Here is a 15,100-nt window from a genome sequence, read left to right on the forward strand (position 1 = left end):
AAAAAAAAATCATGAGTGATAAAGAAAAGGGGATGTTTTTCCTCTTCTTATTTTTTAAGAGTATTGTTATTATAAGATATTTATGCTACACATTGCTTACGTGACATGTAACATAATTTAGAATATAAATTATTTTAAAATTTAAATCTTATAAATTAAATCTTATTATTTAATTGATGCAAGATGTGTGTTCGTCCTAACAATGACTTGATTTGAAAGCAAGTACTACTAGCACAGGAGAGAGAATATATCTTAATGTTCCAAAATGACTTTTTTGGCTAAGTAAAAAGATTAATCATGGTTAAAGTATAATGAAAACTTTTTCAATCCCTGATCCGCTTTCACAAACCTCAATACAAATACATTTTTACGTTCTTAATGCAAGCAAAATTTTCATTTTTCTTACCTAATTAATTTCACAGACAATTTATCAGTCATATAAGCATAATCAGATTGGAAATTTAAACTACTACAACTTATAATATTATGTTATTTAAATACTCATTTTATTTAGATATATATATATATATATATATATAATTATGTTAATCATAATCACATGATTCTATATATATATATATATGCTATATATTTTACATGACAGCATGGGCTATAAATTAACGGACCAGGCTGGGGAGATTAACTAAAGTTTTCTTTCAAAACAAAATGAGATAAAGAAATTTAAAGATAATTTTTTTTTTTAAGAAAAAAATATAAAGAAGTTCATGCATAAATTTATTGAGATGTATATTATTTCAGAATTACATAAAAGTAGTCCCACAAACTGACGTGATTCGCTAGATTATGAAGTTATTTTTATTATAAAATAGATCTAAAAGATCACATAAAATCATGTCAATGTGTAAAATTACTTTTGTGTAATCTTTTTGTAGCTATATTACTCCTCATTACATAATCAATTTTCTCAGAAAAAAAATTCATTAGTATTCTATTAGAAAAATAAGATCAGCACCAATAATCATTCAACATATATGGATTCCCAAGCCATGTGTGTGCCACTTGTTTAAAAACTCTTAAAACAGTATTAAAAAAATTGGAATCCCACGTGGTGCCATCCAAAGATTCCATAATCATGAGCCCTTAACTGGAATTAATAAAAATCAACAGATCATGGGAAATGCTTGTCCCTGTCAGCCCCAAAATTATCCCACGCTATGAGTGACCCAAAGGTGGTCAGGTATATACGTTCTAGCTTGGGTCCAACTACATTGAGTGGGAGATGAACTTCCCTAACTCGAGGAGCCAACCCCATAATTCTCAAACAACCTAATTATCTTTTACATTCCAGTGAGAGATAGAGAGATCTAGAGAGAGAGAGGCCGCATGAATTAATAATGGGAGAAATGCTTTAATCACAAAAAATAAACAAATCTTATAAAAATAAACCAACAAAATGACTTAACTTAATATGGTACATTAGATTATAAAATTATTTAATTTTATTACAAAATATATCTAACGTATAATATAAAGTCATGTCAATTTATAAGTTTATTTTTATGAAATCTCTTTATAGATACAGTACTTACTACAAGAAAAATGAATATTTGTAACAAATTATATTTTACGATGAGAATGATTATTTATGATAAAAATAGATTTGTTTTAATAAAAAATAATTATTTTTACAAAAAATAGCTTAACATAAATAACAATTTTTTTTTTGTAGTGGCGCTTCTGAAATAATGGAGGGTACAAATATTAGCTAGCTTGGTATCTTTGGTCTTCAATATTCCTTTAGCTAGGCCAGATGTCAGTGGGGTTTGAGAAGCTGCAGACCTTTCTTTTAGTAGAACAAAGTCTTGAAAAGTTAGTGCGCACTTGGTCAAGATCCATTGCTCTTTTAGTAATGCACTGATCAGATCTTTGAATGGAATCCCCAAGTCCAATTTGACAAACTAAACTATATTTGCATGATGTGATTGTCATGACTTTATGGGAATAGGAAAATATATATACTTATAGAATTCCGCCTATAATTAATTCTTTCTCATTTTTTTTTAAATATATAGATGCATTTTGCATATCATTATACTATGAATTTTGTACTTTAATTTGCATCCCACTCTATAAAAACTAACAAGTTACATTTTCAAGCTATAAAAAGAAATTATAATTTGTAGCCTAGCTCCATGCATTAATTAAGTTCTATGATCAGTTAAAATTGTGTAACATCAGTTTTTTTTTTTTTTTATTTATCTCAATCCCCATAATTTAATTAGGGTATAAGATACCATTTTAAAGAGTTCTACTAGCTAGTACTTTCAATATTTATTTATGCTATCTATCTTCCATGTCAAAGGTGTGGTACGTTGGATGTGGTAATAAATAAATTGATCAAAGTGTTACAGTCACAAATAGATCCCATAAAAGTAAACCGACAAATTAATATGACTTCATATGATATATTAGATCTACTTTATAAAATATTATATATATGATATCATGTCTTTCTTTAAGCCATTCGTAATTTGTTTCGACTTTGGTAGGCCTCGCCCTGTGTGAACGAGCTACGTACTTCTGCAACTATATGCAGGACCTGTTACTCTGAGATATGATTAATAATGCCTATACCTGGTTACCACTTGGAAGCTTGCTCCTCCGCTAACATGCGATCAGTGCTTGTGGAGCCCTAGGCCCACCACAGAAATTAACAGAGTGAAGTGCAAAGCTGCAAAATGTTTCAGGACTTGAGCATACGCACGTGCATACAGTACAGCTGAGGGCCGGAGATCAGGGAATTGGAGTTGGGAGTGGATAACTTTTATTTTCATTAATTCTTCGATCGATCCTAGCTCTTCCTTTTGCTGGGCGGTTCTCAGCCTTCTTAAGTGCTCAACAATTAAAGCTACTACTACTACTACTGCATGCTGTCTGCTATATATTGCATTTTGAAGATCAGTGCTTCATGAAACATGATTTTCCTTATCTTTTCTTTTATTTTCTCTTCTGTTTTCAGCGCAACACAAGCTGGCTAGGCTAGCCCACCAAATCGTACCTTGATTCTTTCATCATTACCTGACGACGCATCTTGCTTAAATTGCTTGCACTAGCAGGTATTTAAATAATATATGTAGTGCAGAAGTTGATTATTATTCTTTCTACTTGCATATATGGTTAATTATAATTACTAGATCATATGTATAACTTAGTACATACGTAAGCAACTAATTAATAATTAATATAAAACATTAATGACGAAAACATGCATAGAGCCACTTGATCTCATTGCTGCGAAGAAGTTTAGACATATAGAGATAATATTTTGGTATTTACTCGGGCAAAGTATAGTACTTGACCTAATTTTCATTCAAACAAAGAAGCTAGCTCAAGAAATGTAATACGTTAGAGGGTCTAAGCAAAGATGGTTTCGCACGTAAAATATGACGAATTAACAGTCGATGGGTACAGCTAGCCTTTGAATCAGAGAGATTCAAGGGCAAAACACTGGGAAGTCGTATATATGTTGGATTCGTACCAGAAACGTCTCATCATGCCTTGTGGGTGGAGATGTTACTTCTGGCTTTAGACATTTTTTCAAAGTAAAAGATCATATGCATATATATATATATATATATATATATAAATATATATATCTATGTGTGTGTATGTATGTGTGTGTATATATATATATATGTATGTATATGCAGAGGAATGGAGAATAGTTGCATGGCACATGCAAAATAGAATTACAGTTCCTCAAGCAATATATATAAAAAAATATAATCATGATATCATGCTGCATGCAGTCTCTACCCACATTAGAACTTGGCAAACATCATCATAGGAATCGTTTACTATTTAGCATTTTAATTTAAATTTTCCACATTTTATTTTGGAAGATAATTGATGGATGGAATCTGCAACCCCCCAACCCTAGGTCTATATATACCCTCAGGATACCATTGCTGCCTTCCAAGCCTCCCCCTCTATATTTATAAAGTTCTCTCTCCCCAACACACATGATCTGCATGCATGCACATTGATCAGAATTAGCTTTTATCTCTTCTTTTGGCACTTGAATTCAGTTCAGAAACAAAACCCAAAATCATTAATCCCTTTTGTCTTTCATTCATGGCCACCAGCTTCAAGATCATTTACACTAGTGCTTTCCTTCTTGCAGTAGTAGTTTTCTCCAGTGAGATTATTTCCATGGAGGGAAGGCAGTTAAGGACACAAATAAACAAGCAGTACTCGTGTGAAAACCATGCAATATCCATTTGTGATGATAACAACGAAAAATCATCAGAGATATTGAGTCGAAGGACTTACAGCGGCAATAATCACAAGTACTACTACTTCATGCGCCGTGACGTTTTAGACCATGAAGCAGATTCTGAACCTGCTGCAGGTGCTGATCAAGGCCGCTCTGGTACTGTTGACAATGTTGAAGCAGGCGGTGCTGATGATTTCCGACCCACTGAGCCAGGACACAGTCCCGGTGCTGGCCATTCGAAAGGGCATCGAAGCGCAGATATTCCAAACCCGTAGACATATATACATAAAATTTATTGTCTGTCTCCACGTACTTATAATTGCGCGCATGAGCATTATTAATACTGCATCTATCCCCACTTGTTTAGAGAAATAAGTGAATTACTTTGCATTGTTGGATTATTTAGGTATTTGGATTTGGTTTGGTTTTATCGATCGATCGTCTAGGTATTTGGATTTGGATTTGGTTTTACAAGTTAATTACTTATCATGTGTAATATATTTAAGTTCCTCAATCGTCTAGCTAGTTGTGTAATATTTGTAAATCATTCCATATATATATAGTATCAATCAACTGAATTATTGGGTGTTGTTAATTTTATGTTTGTATTTCAGTGGTTGAGGTTGGCCTCTATTCTCTATTGATTTATTTGTGGTTGCATGTAGTATTAATTAATGAAAATTCTATACACCATACCATCATCCCACCAAGTACGATGTGACACATTTATCACCATTGAATAATCATTTATTAGATACTTCTTTATCATATAATGGTAATGAATGTGCCACATCTTACTTAATAGGATGAAAGTAAGATGAGAGTGTGGTATATAGAAGTTTAACACATCAACTAACGTTAAAAAGTTTTTATATTTTATCATTTTTTTAACTGTAATGGGTCTCGTAGTCGTAGCAACTAGTAAGTGCATGCATGGTGTGTAATTTACATATAACTAGCTAGTTAGTATCAAATTAATATCGTGAGAATAAAATTTATTTAAAAATGATCAATTCCATAATTGGAACCTTTAATTTGAGCTTAATTTGTGGGTTGCATGCACCTTTCAAGTAATTAACTTGTAATAATATTACATATAGTAAACCATATTAATTAAAGCTTAATTACGTATATATATTTATGCCAATTATTAATCCTAGAACCATATGTATATTTATATATATATATATATTTATATATATATACATGAAAGGAAACCTAAGTTGTGGTTAGTATTGTTCTAATGATTGATAATTAATAAGATAGAATCATTAAAGCCAAACTATATATATATATATATATATAAACTCTTCATATTTGTTCAATAATATTTGATGATCAAATAAATTAAGCTATCTCCACAATCAAATAAAATACCCCTTGACGAAACTTATACCAAACAGTAGACCAAGCACTACATATAGGAATATCAAAGAGATTGATAGCAACATTGACACTATCATGTGGTGCCATCCAAAGTGTATGAGTAATACTACATATAGTCGTGTAGTGCATAAACGCTGTGTAGTCCTTTTGAAAAAGAGTAGATCTACTATTAAAATTTTTTTTTTCATGTGAGTCCTGTATTTATTCATTTTTTTAAAGTGATTGCACGACGCTTGCACTCATGACTGCAACTATCATTTTTCAAAGTATATATATGTGTGTGGGTGGGTGTGTGGGTGTGTACACTTCTTTTTTCTTTCTTATCTTCCTATTATTGAAGGCCCATGGTGCTTTGTACTCCATTTAACCTATACTAATTAGTAAGTATATTTGTTGGAATTTTCTAAATTGGGCAATCAGTTCTTCCGATTGTAGTAAATAGATTTTGTAACACCCGGACCCAATCAAACTCAATTTTTTATTATTTTTATTTATTTATTTTGTTTTAGTTAATTCTATTTTATTTTATTATTTTTTTTCACATGTTAACTTCCGCACGTTTTATTCTTACCGTCTATTTTCTTTTTCCCCCCTAGGTCTTCCTCTCGTCCACGACATGCATACACACGCACGACTCAGTTTCCGCATGCACGTCTCTCATGCACCCCGTCCTTTATGGTTTATCTCTAGGGTTTCCGCATCATATTTATACGTAAGCAATAGACATGCGTAGAGAACGTCTTTGTTACGTTTGCTACCGCCGCTAGCAACTCCTCCCCACACAAACAGCATCCACGGCTTCACCACAGCACAACCCACTTCTACCGTAAATGACCATCATCCAGGGCCCAAAGCCTCACCATAGCCACTCCTTTTCCTCATTGTAAGACCTTCCCCTCAACACAGTCATGCAACACCCAATTACTGGCCAAGCCCGTAGCGCAACACGGGTTGATTCTCCGTGAGGCCGCTGCCCTGCCACCCGAATTCACAGACAACAACTCCTCTGTGCAACAGCGCACCACCCTCCAGCTGTCCTCACCACCCCACCGTCGCCCCGCCGTTGAAGGAGGAACACACGGCATACTCTGTTTTAGCTCCCGAAAACAGAGCATCAACAGCCTAGTGTTATTCTCGTGGGTTTTATCGTGGGTGGGTCACTTGGCCTATAAATAGGCAAAACCTCTCCCTCTACGAAACCATCCCGAAAACACCCTCTCCTCCTCTAAAACATTGTCTCATCACCTTCCTCCCCCTTTCAATCTTCATTTATGTAGCCTTGAAGAGGTTTTCCACCAAGCTCCACCGTGCACCGCCACGAGCCACTGCTCTCAGTCGCGTTCCAGTGGTCGTTCAACCACCTCCTGGCCTTCCCCTTCTCATTCTTGACTTCCTCCTCCCTCGATTTCATCCAACCCGTGAGCCTAGGCTCACTTTAGCCACTACTCCACCGTGCTCCGCCACACTACGCCCCAAAATTCCCCTCTTGCACCCACTGCCACGAATCTGTCTCCCTTTAAATTTTTCTAGTCGTAGATCCCCTTCAATTTGTCCAAATCTGCCACTGCCTCCGTAGCACTGCCACTGCCTCCGTCACGCAGCCACTACCACATGCCTCTCACCTTGTTTATTTATCTTTAGGCAGCGTCAGATTTGAATAACTATTTTTCTTCCATCTACACAACAACACGCACTCACGCACACTTGCAGGATACTTAAATTCATCGCACTTAATCATCCAGAAATTGCACTTTCGCTATTGTAAGTAAATTCCCGAATTGATCCTCGAAATACTAACGTGGAATAAATTATTATCTGAATGTTGTTGCAGTCTGGTTGTGAATGAGAAGTGGTCGGGGGCCCTGTGGAGCATTGGGTTATATTAATGTAGTTGGTGATGAGTGTCTGCCTAGGGCCAAGTAGAGCGTTGGGAATCGCGTGTAGTTTAGAAATTATGAAATTGTTGGGACTATGACAACTATGATGTTTGTATGATGAATTGTATGCTACTTGGTTGTATTATGTCATGCCATCCATTAATTGCTTGTCATGCATTTGCATTTTTATTCTTATTGATTGTTATGATTTGTTAATTGTGCTTTGCCTTGTGATTATACTATGAAATTAGAAAAATTGTATTTCGGTGTCAAAAGATTAAATGCATATTTTATGGCTGCGTGCGTATCGCGACCCCAAGCCGAGATGTGGTATTATCTTGGTGGAGTCCTCTGGTCACTTTGGAGCGTGTAAAACTGAGTGACATTCCCTCAGCTATCGTTGGGCGACAGTAGGCTCGGCCAAGACGATAACACTCTTGATACATCGTGCCAGACATGGCCCGTTTGCTAACGGGGGTTAGAGGATGTCTAATTATATACGTGTCAGGCGCGGAATTGGGCATCACTCGTTACGAAGTCACACGCACGATCATTACTTGTGATGTGACGAAGGGAGCCAGAATGTGCGGATGGTCCCTAGGGGAGACCATGGTGCACACCGTAATAAATGAGTGTCAACTGTGTACAAATGTGATTTTGGCATGAGTGGCTATAATTGAAACAATTTTGGTAAAGGTTACAAAAAGGGAGTATTTTGGGATAATCTCTCATGGTTGTTGTTCATGTTTGTTTGGTATGTTTCCATGTTCAAAATTCATGGTTGTTAATCTATGGATTTACTTGCTGAGACTGCGAGATCTCATTGTGGTGTTCCCACCTAAGGTTTCGTAGACTTTGATTCAGAGGACGAGTCTGAGCATGAGGGACCGACCCCACTTGAGGAGTGATGACCTAGGGTTTATTTCCATTGTGGTTGAAGAACTTCTATTTTTTTTTTAATTAGTTGGATAATTGTAATAACCTTATGGATGACTTCTTGTTGGGTTGTATTTTAATTTTTTCTAGTACTTAGTTTTTGGAGTGCCTTATTATTCTTCTGCTGTGTTTATAAACTTTACACATATTGCATGTCTGCACACACTTGCACTTGGCGTTAGGGTGCGTGACCCGAGTGGCTATCACCCCAGTGTCTCAACTCCTACTAAATCACATGTCGGGGTCGAGGGCACCACAATTGGATTTCCGACACCTTATATAAAACCCAATCAGAAGCTTGAAGCTAACTTGGTAGCAGATAATTTAGGGGTGTGGGCTCCCCTACCATGTCAATCTCATCTCTACTTACCCCCTGCAACTCCACCGAGTCTCCCATCTCCCCCTCCATAAAGAGGGACCTACAATCATCCTGAAGGAATCCCTACATTGGCACTAAGGACTTGCAATCCTCCTAAAAGCCCTGCATCATCACCTCAACACTTCCAACCCTATACACAGCTCTCAGGTCCATTCCTCCTGTTGAAAATCCTTCGTCAAAAACCCCCCGTCAGCATTGTCTGTCCATGCTGTGCCGGAGATCCTACGCTCAGTGGTGAGGGGACGTTGGATAAAATTCCTAGTTCAGCCGTTGTCAGTCTTTGTCCACACCTTGACACACAGAATGCATGAGAAATCCCCTGAGAGCCATCCACCATCGAGGGAACCACCTAGAAATTCATCGTCGATGTTGTTTGTTTGTTCTATGCCAGAGATCCGGCGGTGAGGGAACGTCGGAAACCATTTTTGGTTCCACTGCCTTCGACGCCTCCACCGTCGACTTCGCCATTGAAGCCTCTGTCATGGGTTTCTTGGTCAGACCTAAGTCTATCAGAGCCTTCTTCGGTGAGGTTGCTTGGTTCCTACCGGTGGAGAGCCTTGCATCACACAGGTACGCTCAATCCCAACCCCTTTTTTTCTCCACACAGGTTGGGCCCCAAGTGTCTCCTTGACGATGTATTACCCCATGGGTTGAGGGCTAAATGGGAGGCCCAGTCTTTGTCTAGCCTTCAGCTGCCCCTCAACTTGCAGCAGCCTTATGGATCCATTTGCCTCCAACCCCATACGATTAGCACTATATTTATTAGGACCAATTACCTCCAAGCACAGGCCCAAGTCATAATGCTCCTCAACACACCATATTAATAATTCTACCTTCTCCTATAGTGCATTCAGATGGGATTTTACATCCGAAAGTGTTATGTGCATGCCATCTTCTGCCAGACCAGCATGGTGCCTGCCACCACCTCCTTTCCGTTGTGTACTTGTTGTACCAACTATATGAGGAAGTTTTCCAGTCTCGTAGCCGTTGCCGGGTCTTACGATGCCTCCTGTCTGAGCTGCCATAGCACCCCTAACTACACCCTTGTTCTGCTCATGGGACTGCAACGGTGCCACTGTCTACACCAAGGCCTCCTTGTATGATTGAGTTTGCAATTGATCCACCACTGCCACTGGCCCTAAAGCTACCCCATCTCTGGGACACCTCTTATTTCCTCCTTGTTCTACAAAATCCCATAACTCCTCCGCCATCTTCCCCCATCCTTGACCCTCCCTCTCTTCTAGTATAAAAATAAAGTTGCGTCTACCACCACCATCGTATTCCACTAAAGCCATGTAGCGGCCACTGGCATTGGAACACCTCTGCAATGAAGCTTTTGTTCCCCTCCCTTGTTGTGGTGTAAAAATCCTTCTTTTCATGCTTCAGGCAGTACTCCAGTTTTTTGGCAAGCCATTACACCGTGGTCATCCCCAGCCTCATCTATTGCACTACCTTCTAGCTCATCTCAACGATAAATATGGAGCTTTCATCCTTCGACAACATAAAAACTTTTGATTCTATGACTAAATGTTTTAGGGAACCCATTATCGCGCAAATCACACCTAAATCTCTAATATTGAAACCTTAATCTTGTCGTTAATACCTCCATCCATCGTTGGAAAGTATCTCGGTTGTACGGAAAGAAAAAATAGTAGAGAGAGAAAAAAAACTTTTGACTAGCAAGTTTGAAATATAATACCAAAATGTGTACCATTCCAAACAAAATCAACCAGTTATTTTAGCAAAAACACATTAAAGAGCCACTTACCTCAATTATTAGTAAAAAATAATCACATGATATTCATTCGCCAATGGTCACTCAGAACCTATTTCAAGACAATTACAATATGATAACTTCTACACTAAAAACGATTTCACTTAACTCTAAAATCTCACCCATTAATCCTTAATAACATGAATTTCGAATTGTCCTAACAAATTATCCTCCAAAATTAATAAATCCCAAATTTCTAGATTGCAAACATGCTTTTGGATAGTACGTATACTAGCATCTATTCCCTTATTATTTAAACGTAGATAAGGTCTAACTTAATCATATAACAATGACATAAACATTAATTAATTATAGCTAGAGAAATGATACTTGCAGTCATGAGTGTGCAAGCGTCGTGCAGTCGCTTTGAAAAAAATGAATAAATATGGGACCCACATGAAAAGAAATTAATTTTTTAATAGTAGACCCCACTCTTTTTCAAAGCGACTACACGACGCTTGCGTACTCCATGACTGTATGTGGCATTACTCTTATAGCTAATATCCACCAATAATACTTGAATATCAAATTCATCTTCAACACACCCTAACAGCATAATCAACTACGTATATTTTCAATAATTCAAAACACCAAAACTTAAACAAATCTTATACTCGAAATTCATTAAATATACTACTTATGAGAGAGAAGAATTTACCTAATATTATCGTTGGTGGTGATAGAATAGCAAAGAGCAATAGTTGTGGGCCAGGTGGAGGTTATTACGTTGCAAGGACAAAAATTGAGAGGGAAATAGAGAATAGGGATAGAAATAAATTACCAAACACAAACACACACACACACACAGGAGAATGGGGAATTTAGGCCACGGGAAGAGAAGGGAGAAGAAAAGGGAAATGGGCTGGGCCTTTGAGGTGGGCTGAGTGGTTATTACAATTATACGTCAAACTATCAAAATTAGAACATTTTACTCACAAATTAGCAAAAACATCACAATACTTGTGATTCATTAAGATTTGACTATTAAAATTATAAAATCTTATCTATCTTTCATCCATCGTAATGTCCATTTTTTTTATAAAATACTATTTTGTTAAGTTTTTAGTCTAATGGTAAAATTACTTGTTGATTTTTATAAATAGAGATTGAAAAAGTAAATCTTTCCATGTTCATGTTGTTGGAAGGTACAAATTTTATTTATTCTTTCTTTTTTCTTAATGATTTAAGAACATGAATCTTTTTTTAATTGTCACTACAAAGTATTTTTGAACGGACTAAGCCTCTTTCTTTCGTCCATGGAAGTTTCCACCTCTAACTAAGCTAACCAAATGAAATCTCGTATTTTATATATATATATATATATATATATATCTTCCTATAACTTAAAAGAGGCTATCTTCATATTACTGTTCTTCAACAGTAATGAACAGTAAAGATGCTTTTTTTTTTTCGCATGTTTGTTTGGTTTTTATGTTTCTTTTTGGGTTCGTCCGTGTGAATGCCAGTGTGCGTCGTAATACCACAATCCGCGTCCCTCTCTACATCATCACAACAAAATCACGGTAAAATCACAACAAAATAACCACAAAATACCACAAAATAAAAATATCATCACACAACTCACCAAATCAACACACAGGTTTCTACGCAAATCATAAATCATGGTCATCGGCTAGAGCTTGGGAAGGAGCAAGAGTCCGTGAGAGAGTCAGAGAGAGTGGGCATGCATGAGGGGTAGATCGAGGCCATGGGTGGTTGGGGTAGGTCGATGGTGGCCAGAGGAGGCTCATGACGGTGGCTGGACACCGTGGGTCGTGGTGCACTGTGGTGGAAGTGGGAGAACCTGTGCGTGAGGGAGGTGGACTTCGTGGGAGCAAACGACAGGGAGATGGAAGCCGAGCTAGCTAAAGAGGGATGGCCGGTGGAAGAGGAGGCTACCGTGGAGGTGGTAGCGTCGGAGGATGGCGCACGGCGACGCAGCAACATCAAGCCCATTCGGGCTGTGCATAGCCGAGAGAGAGGAAGAGAGAGCGTGAGAGAGGGAGACCGGTGTGAGGGGACTCGCCAGAGTGAGGTGGTGCCGGTGGAAGGGGCGGTGAGGCTCACCGATGCACAGCAGCACCGGGCTGGGCAGAGGAACATTTGGCTGGGAGAGGGGCAGCGTACCGCGTACGCGTGAGCTGAGGGAGGAGAGAGAGAGAGAGAGAGAGGGAGAAAGAAAAAGTGGAGAAAAATGTTAGTTTTTTAGTTTTAAATTCCAACCCTTCATCTTTAATTTTCAAATTTAATCTAATGGTAGAAGTTTAAATATTGATTTAAACTAACATAAAATAGATAATTAAAATATAAATATTCTATCATACACTTAAAATTAACTTTAATTTATAAAATACTAATTTTTTATCATTAAATAAAAGATAAAGTTTTACTGAACATTTTTAAGAGAATAATATTATATCATACACTAAAAATCAACTTTAATTTATAAAATACTAATTTTTCATTGTTAAATAAATGATGAAATTTTACTGTACATTTTTAAGAGAAAAAAACTATCTAATTAATTTGAATTTTTAATATAATTTAAATTTCATAATTAATGATGAACATAAATAAATAATAATTTTATTCTTATATATTAGACTATTTTAATATTCGAAGTTACACTTTATTTTTTTCTTCAATTTGGCAGATGTGGCAAATGTGCTTTGCACATTTACCACTGCTAGTATAAATATATATATATATATTTATATATATATATATGTATATGAGAGTGGTGCTAGGGCCATAGAATTTCTACACATTTTTTCTACCGAATAATGCAAACATTTTTTTCTCTATTTTTTCAAACATTTTTTAAAATTTAAACATTTTTAAAAATAAAAAAAATACAAAATCATTAAAAAAAATATTTCTTTAATCATTAAATTAAAAAAATTAAAAAAATTCGGTTCAAAATATGTGTATACTTTTTTGGTGGCTCTATCATTTCTCTCTATATATACACATACATAAAGACTGTACATAGTAATCAAGGACAATTATTAGATAAGATAAACAATGAATGATATTCTCATCTTATCATGACGTCATATTATTCAAATTAGGAAAATAATTGTATGACTCCTAAATATGCTTATTCATATATATTTTTATTTATTTATTCTTTATTTTCTTAATGGTTAAAAATGTTTATAAAATGCTGAAAAAATAAAAGAAAAAATATCATTTACATTAATGTGCATATCCAAATGTGCACCCTAGTATTGTCCTTAAAATTATTCAAGACGCCATATAATAAGGGGAAATACCATATATGCCTACCTTGAAACTACCTAATACTTACTTGCTCGACAATAATGACGTGAAGATATCTTTTTCTCAAACATTATGGAAAAATAAAATTCTATTATAATACTGTTTTAAATGAAGATTATTATAATAACGGCTCGAGGGTGCAAAAAGGAAGAGAAGCAACTAGTCCTACCGTTGGTGGTGGGTAGTGAAGTCAATGTTCATATGAGTGGTACAGTGGGTGGGAATGGAGGATCTGGAGAGTATTTGGAAGAAGCTGAGCTTGAATGAGGAGAATGCTGGCGTTAATGTACATGCGGGAAGCTCGGTGAAGGTGAAAAGCAAAGGAGACTGTAGTCTGATTGGAAAAATATGCTCGAATTGCACGAAGGGGAAGGAGGTGGTAAGAGCAATGATGATTAAGATATGGAAGGTTAGTAGACCACCTGTGTTCACTCAGATACGTGCGAACATATTCATTATTACCTTTGCAAATTCGAGGGATAAGAGGAGAGTACTGGATGGCTGCCCATCGTTGTTTGACAACCTGATGTTTGTGTTGAAATCATTCGATGGTTTGACTCAACCAACTAAGATCAACTTTGATCTGGTTTCTCTACAGGTGCATATGCACAATTTACCTCTATCATGCATGACATATGACATGGGAGAGCAGATTGGGATTTTCCTTAAGAGAGTAGAAGAGGTTGATGCACCCAAGGATGATGTTGGTTGGGAAAGTTACCTAAGGGTGAAGGTGAAGGTGGAGGTAGATCTTAGGAAGGCTAGAAGAACTATAGAAGTGGGTGAGAAGAAGTTGTGGGTGCCTTTTACCTACGATAAGCTCCCTAAGTTGTGCTTCAAATGTGGTTGCATAGTTTATAGGGAGGAGGGATGTGCCCTGTCACATAATCTGGTTGGTGATAAGAAGAACCAATTTGGTCCTTGGCTAAGGGTAAGTGGAGGGCCTCAGGGCAATTTCAGGGAGAGGATGGTGTTTGATGAAGAAGAGGAGAGGAAGGAGGAGCAGCAGCATGAGCAAGGTGTGGAAACTGAAGGGGTGAGGAAGTGAGGGTGGAGATTAGTGAAGAGTATGCTGCTAGGGAAGAGATTGAGAGGTTAATTTTGAAAGAGGCTGCTAGGGAACTCTATGAGGTTGATGGGGAAGGGTTTGAGGGAGAGGGGGTAGGGGAAGAGAGGGGGGGGGGGGGAGGAGGCCACTAGGATTGATGAGATGCTTGATTGAGATGGGT

At 36.9% G+C, this 15,100-nt stretch overlaps 2 protein-coding genes across 2 annotated transcripts; both read left to right on the forward strand.

Annotated features, from left to right (window-relative positions):
• Positions 1–4,095: 4,095 nt before the first annotated feature.
• On the forward strand, positions 4,096–4,512 carry LOC118348605 (precursor of CEP11-like). The gene has a single exon (XM_035690649.1). It carries the CDS (start codon positions 4,096–4,098, stop codon positions 4,510–4,512), a length of 417 nt encoding a protein of 138 aa, XP_035546542.1.
• A 9,582-nt stretch (positions 4,513–14,094) lies between these two features.
• On the forward strand, positions 14,095–14,919 carry LOC109010277. The gene has a single exon (XM_018991054.1). It carries the CDS (start codon positions 14,095–14,097, stop codon positions 14,917–14,919), a length of 825 nt encoding a protein of 274 aa, XP_018846599.1.
• The last annotated feature ends 181 nt before the right edge of the window (positions 14,920–15,100 follow it).

This window comes from Juglans regia, chromosome 6 (assembly GCF_001411555.2).
Source record: "Juglans regia cultivar Chandler chromosome 6, Walnut 2.0, whole genome shotgun sequence".
Taxonomy (NCBI): domain Eukaryota; kingdom Viridiplantae; phylum Streptophyta; class Magnoliopsida; order Fagales; family Juglandaceae; genus Juglans; species Juglans regia.

Excerpts from the sequence above, each read along its gene's own strand:
- LOC109010277 (XM_018991054.1), top strand. The coding sequence starts at position 14,095 with ATGGAGGATCTGGAGAGTATTTGGAAGAAGCTGAGCTTGAATGAGGAG.
- LOC118348605 (XM_035690649.1), top strand. The coding sequence starts at position 4,096 with ATGGCCACCAGCTTCAAGATCATTTACACTAGTGCTTTCCTTCTTGCA.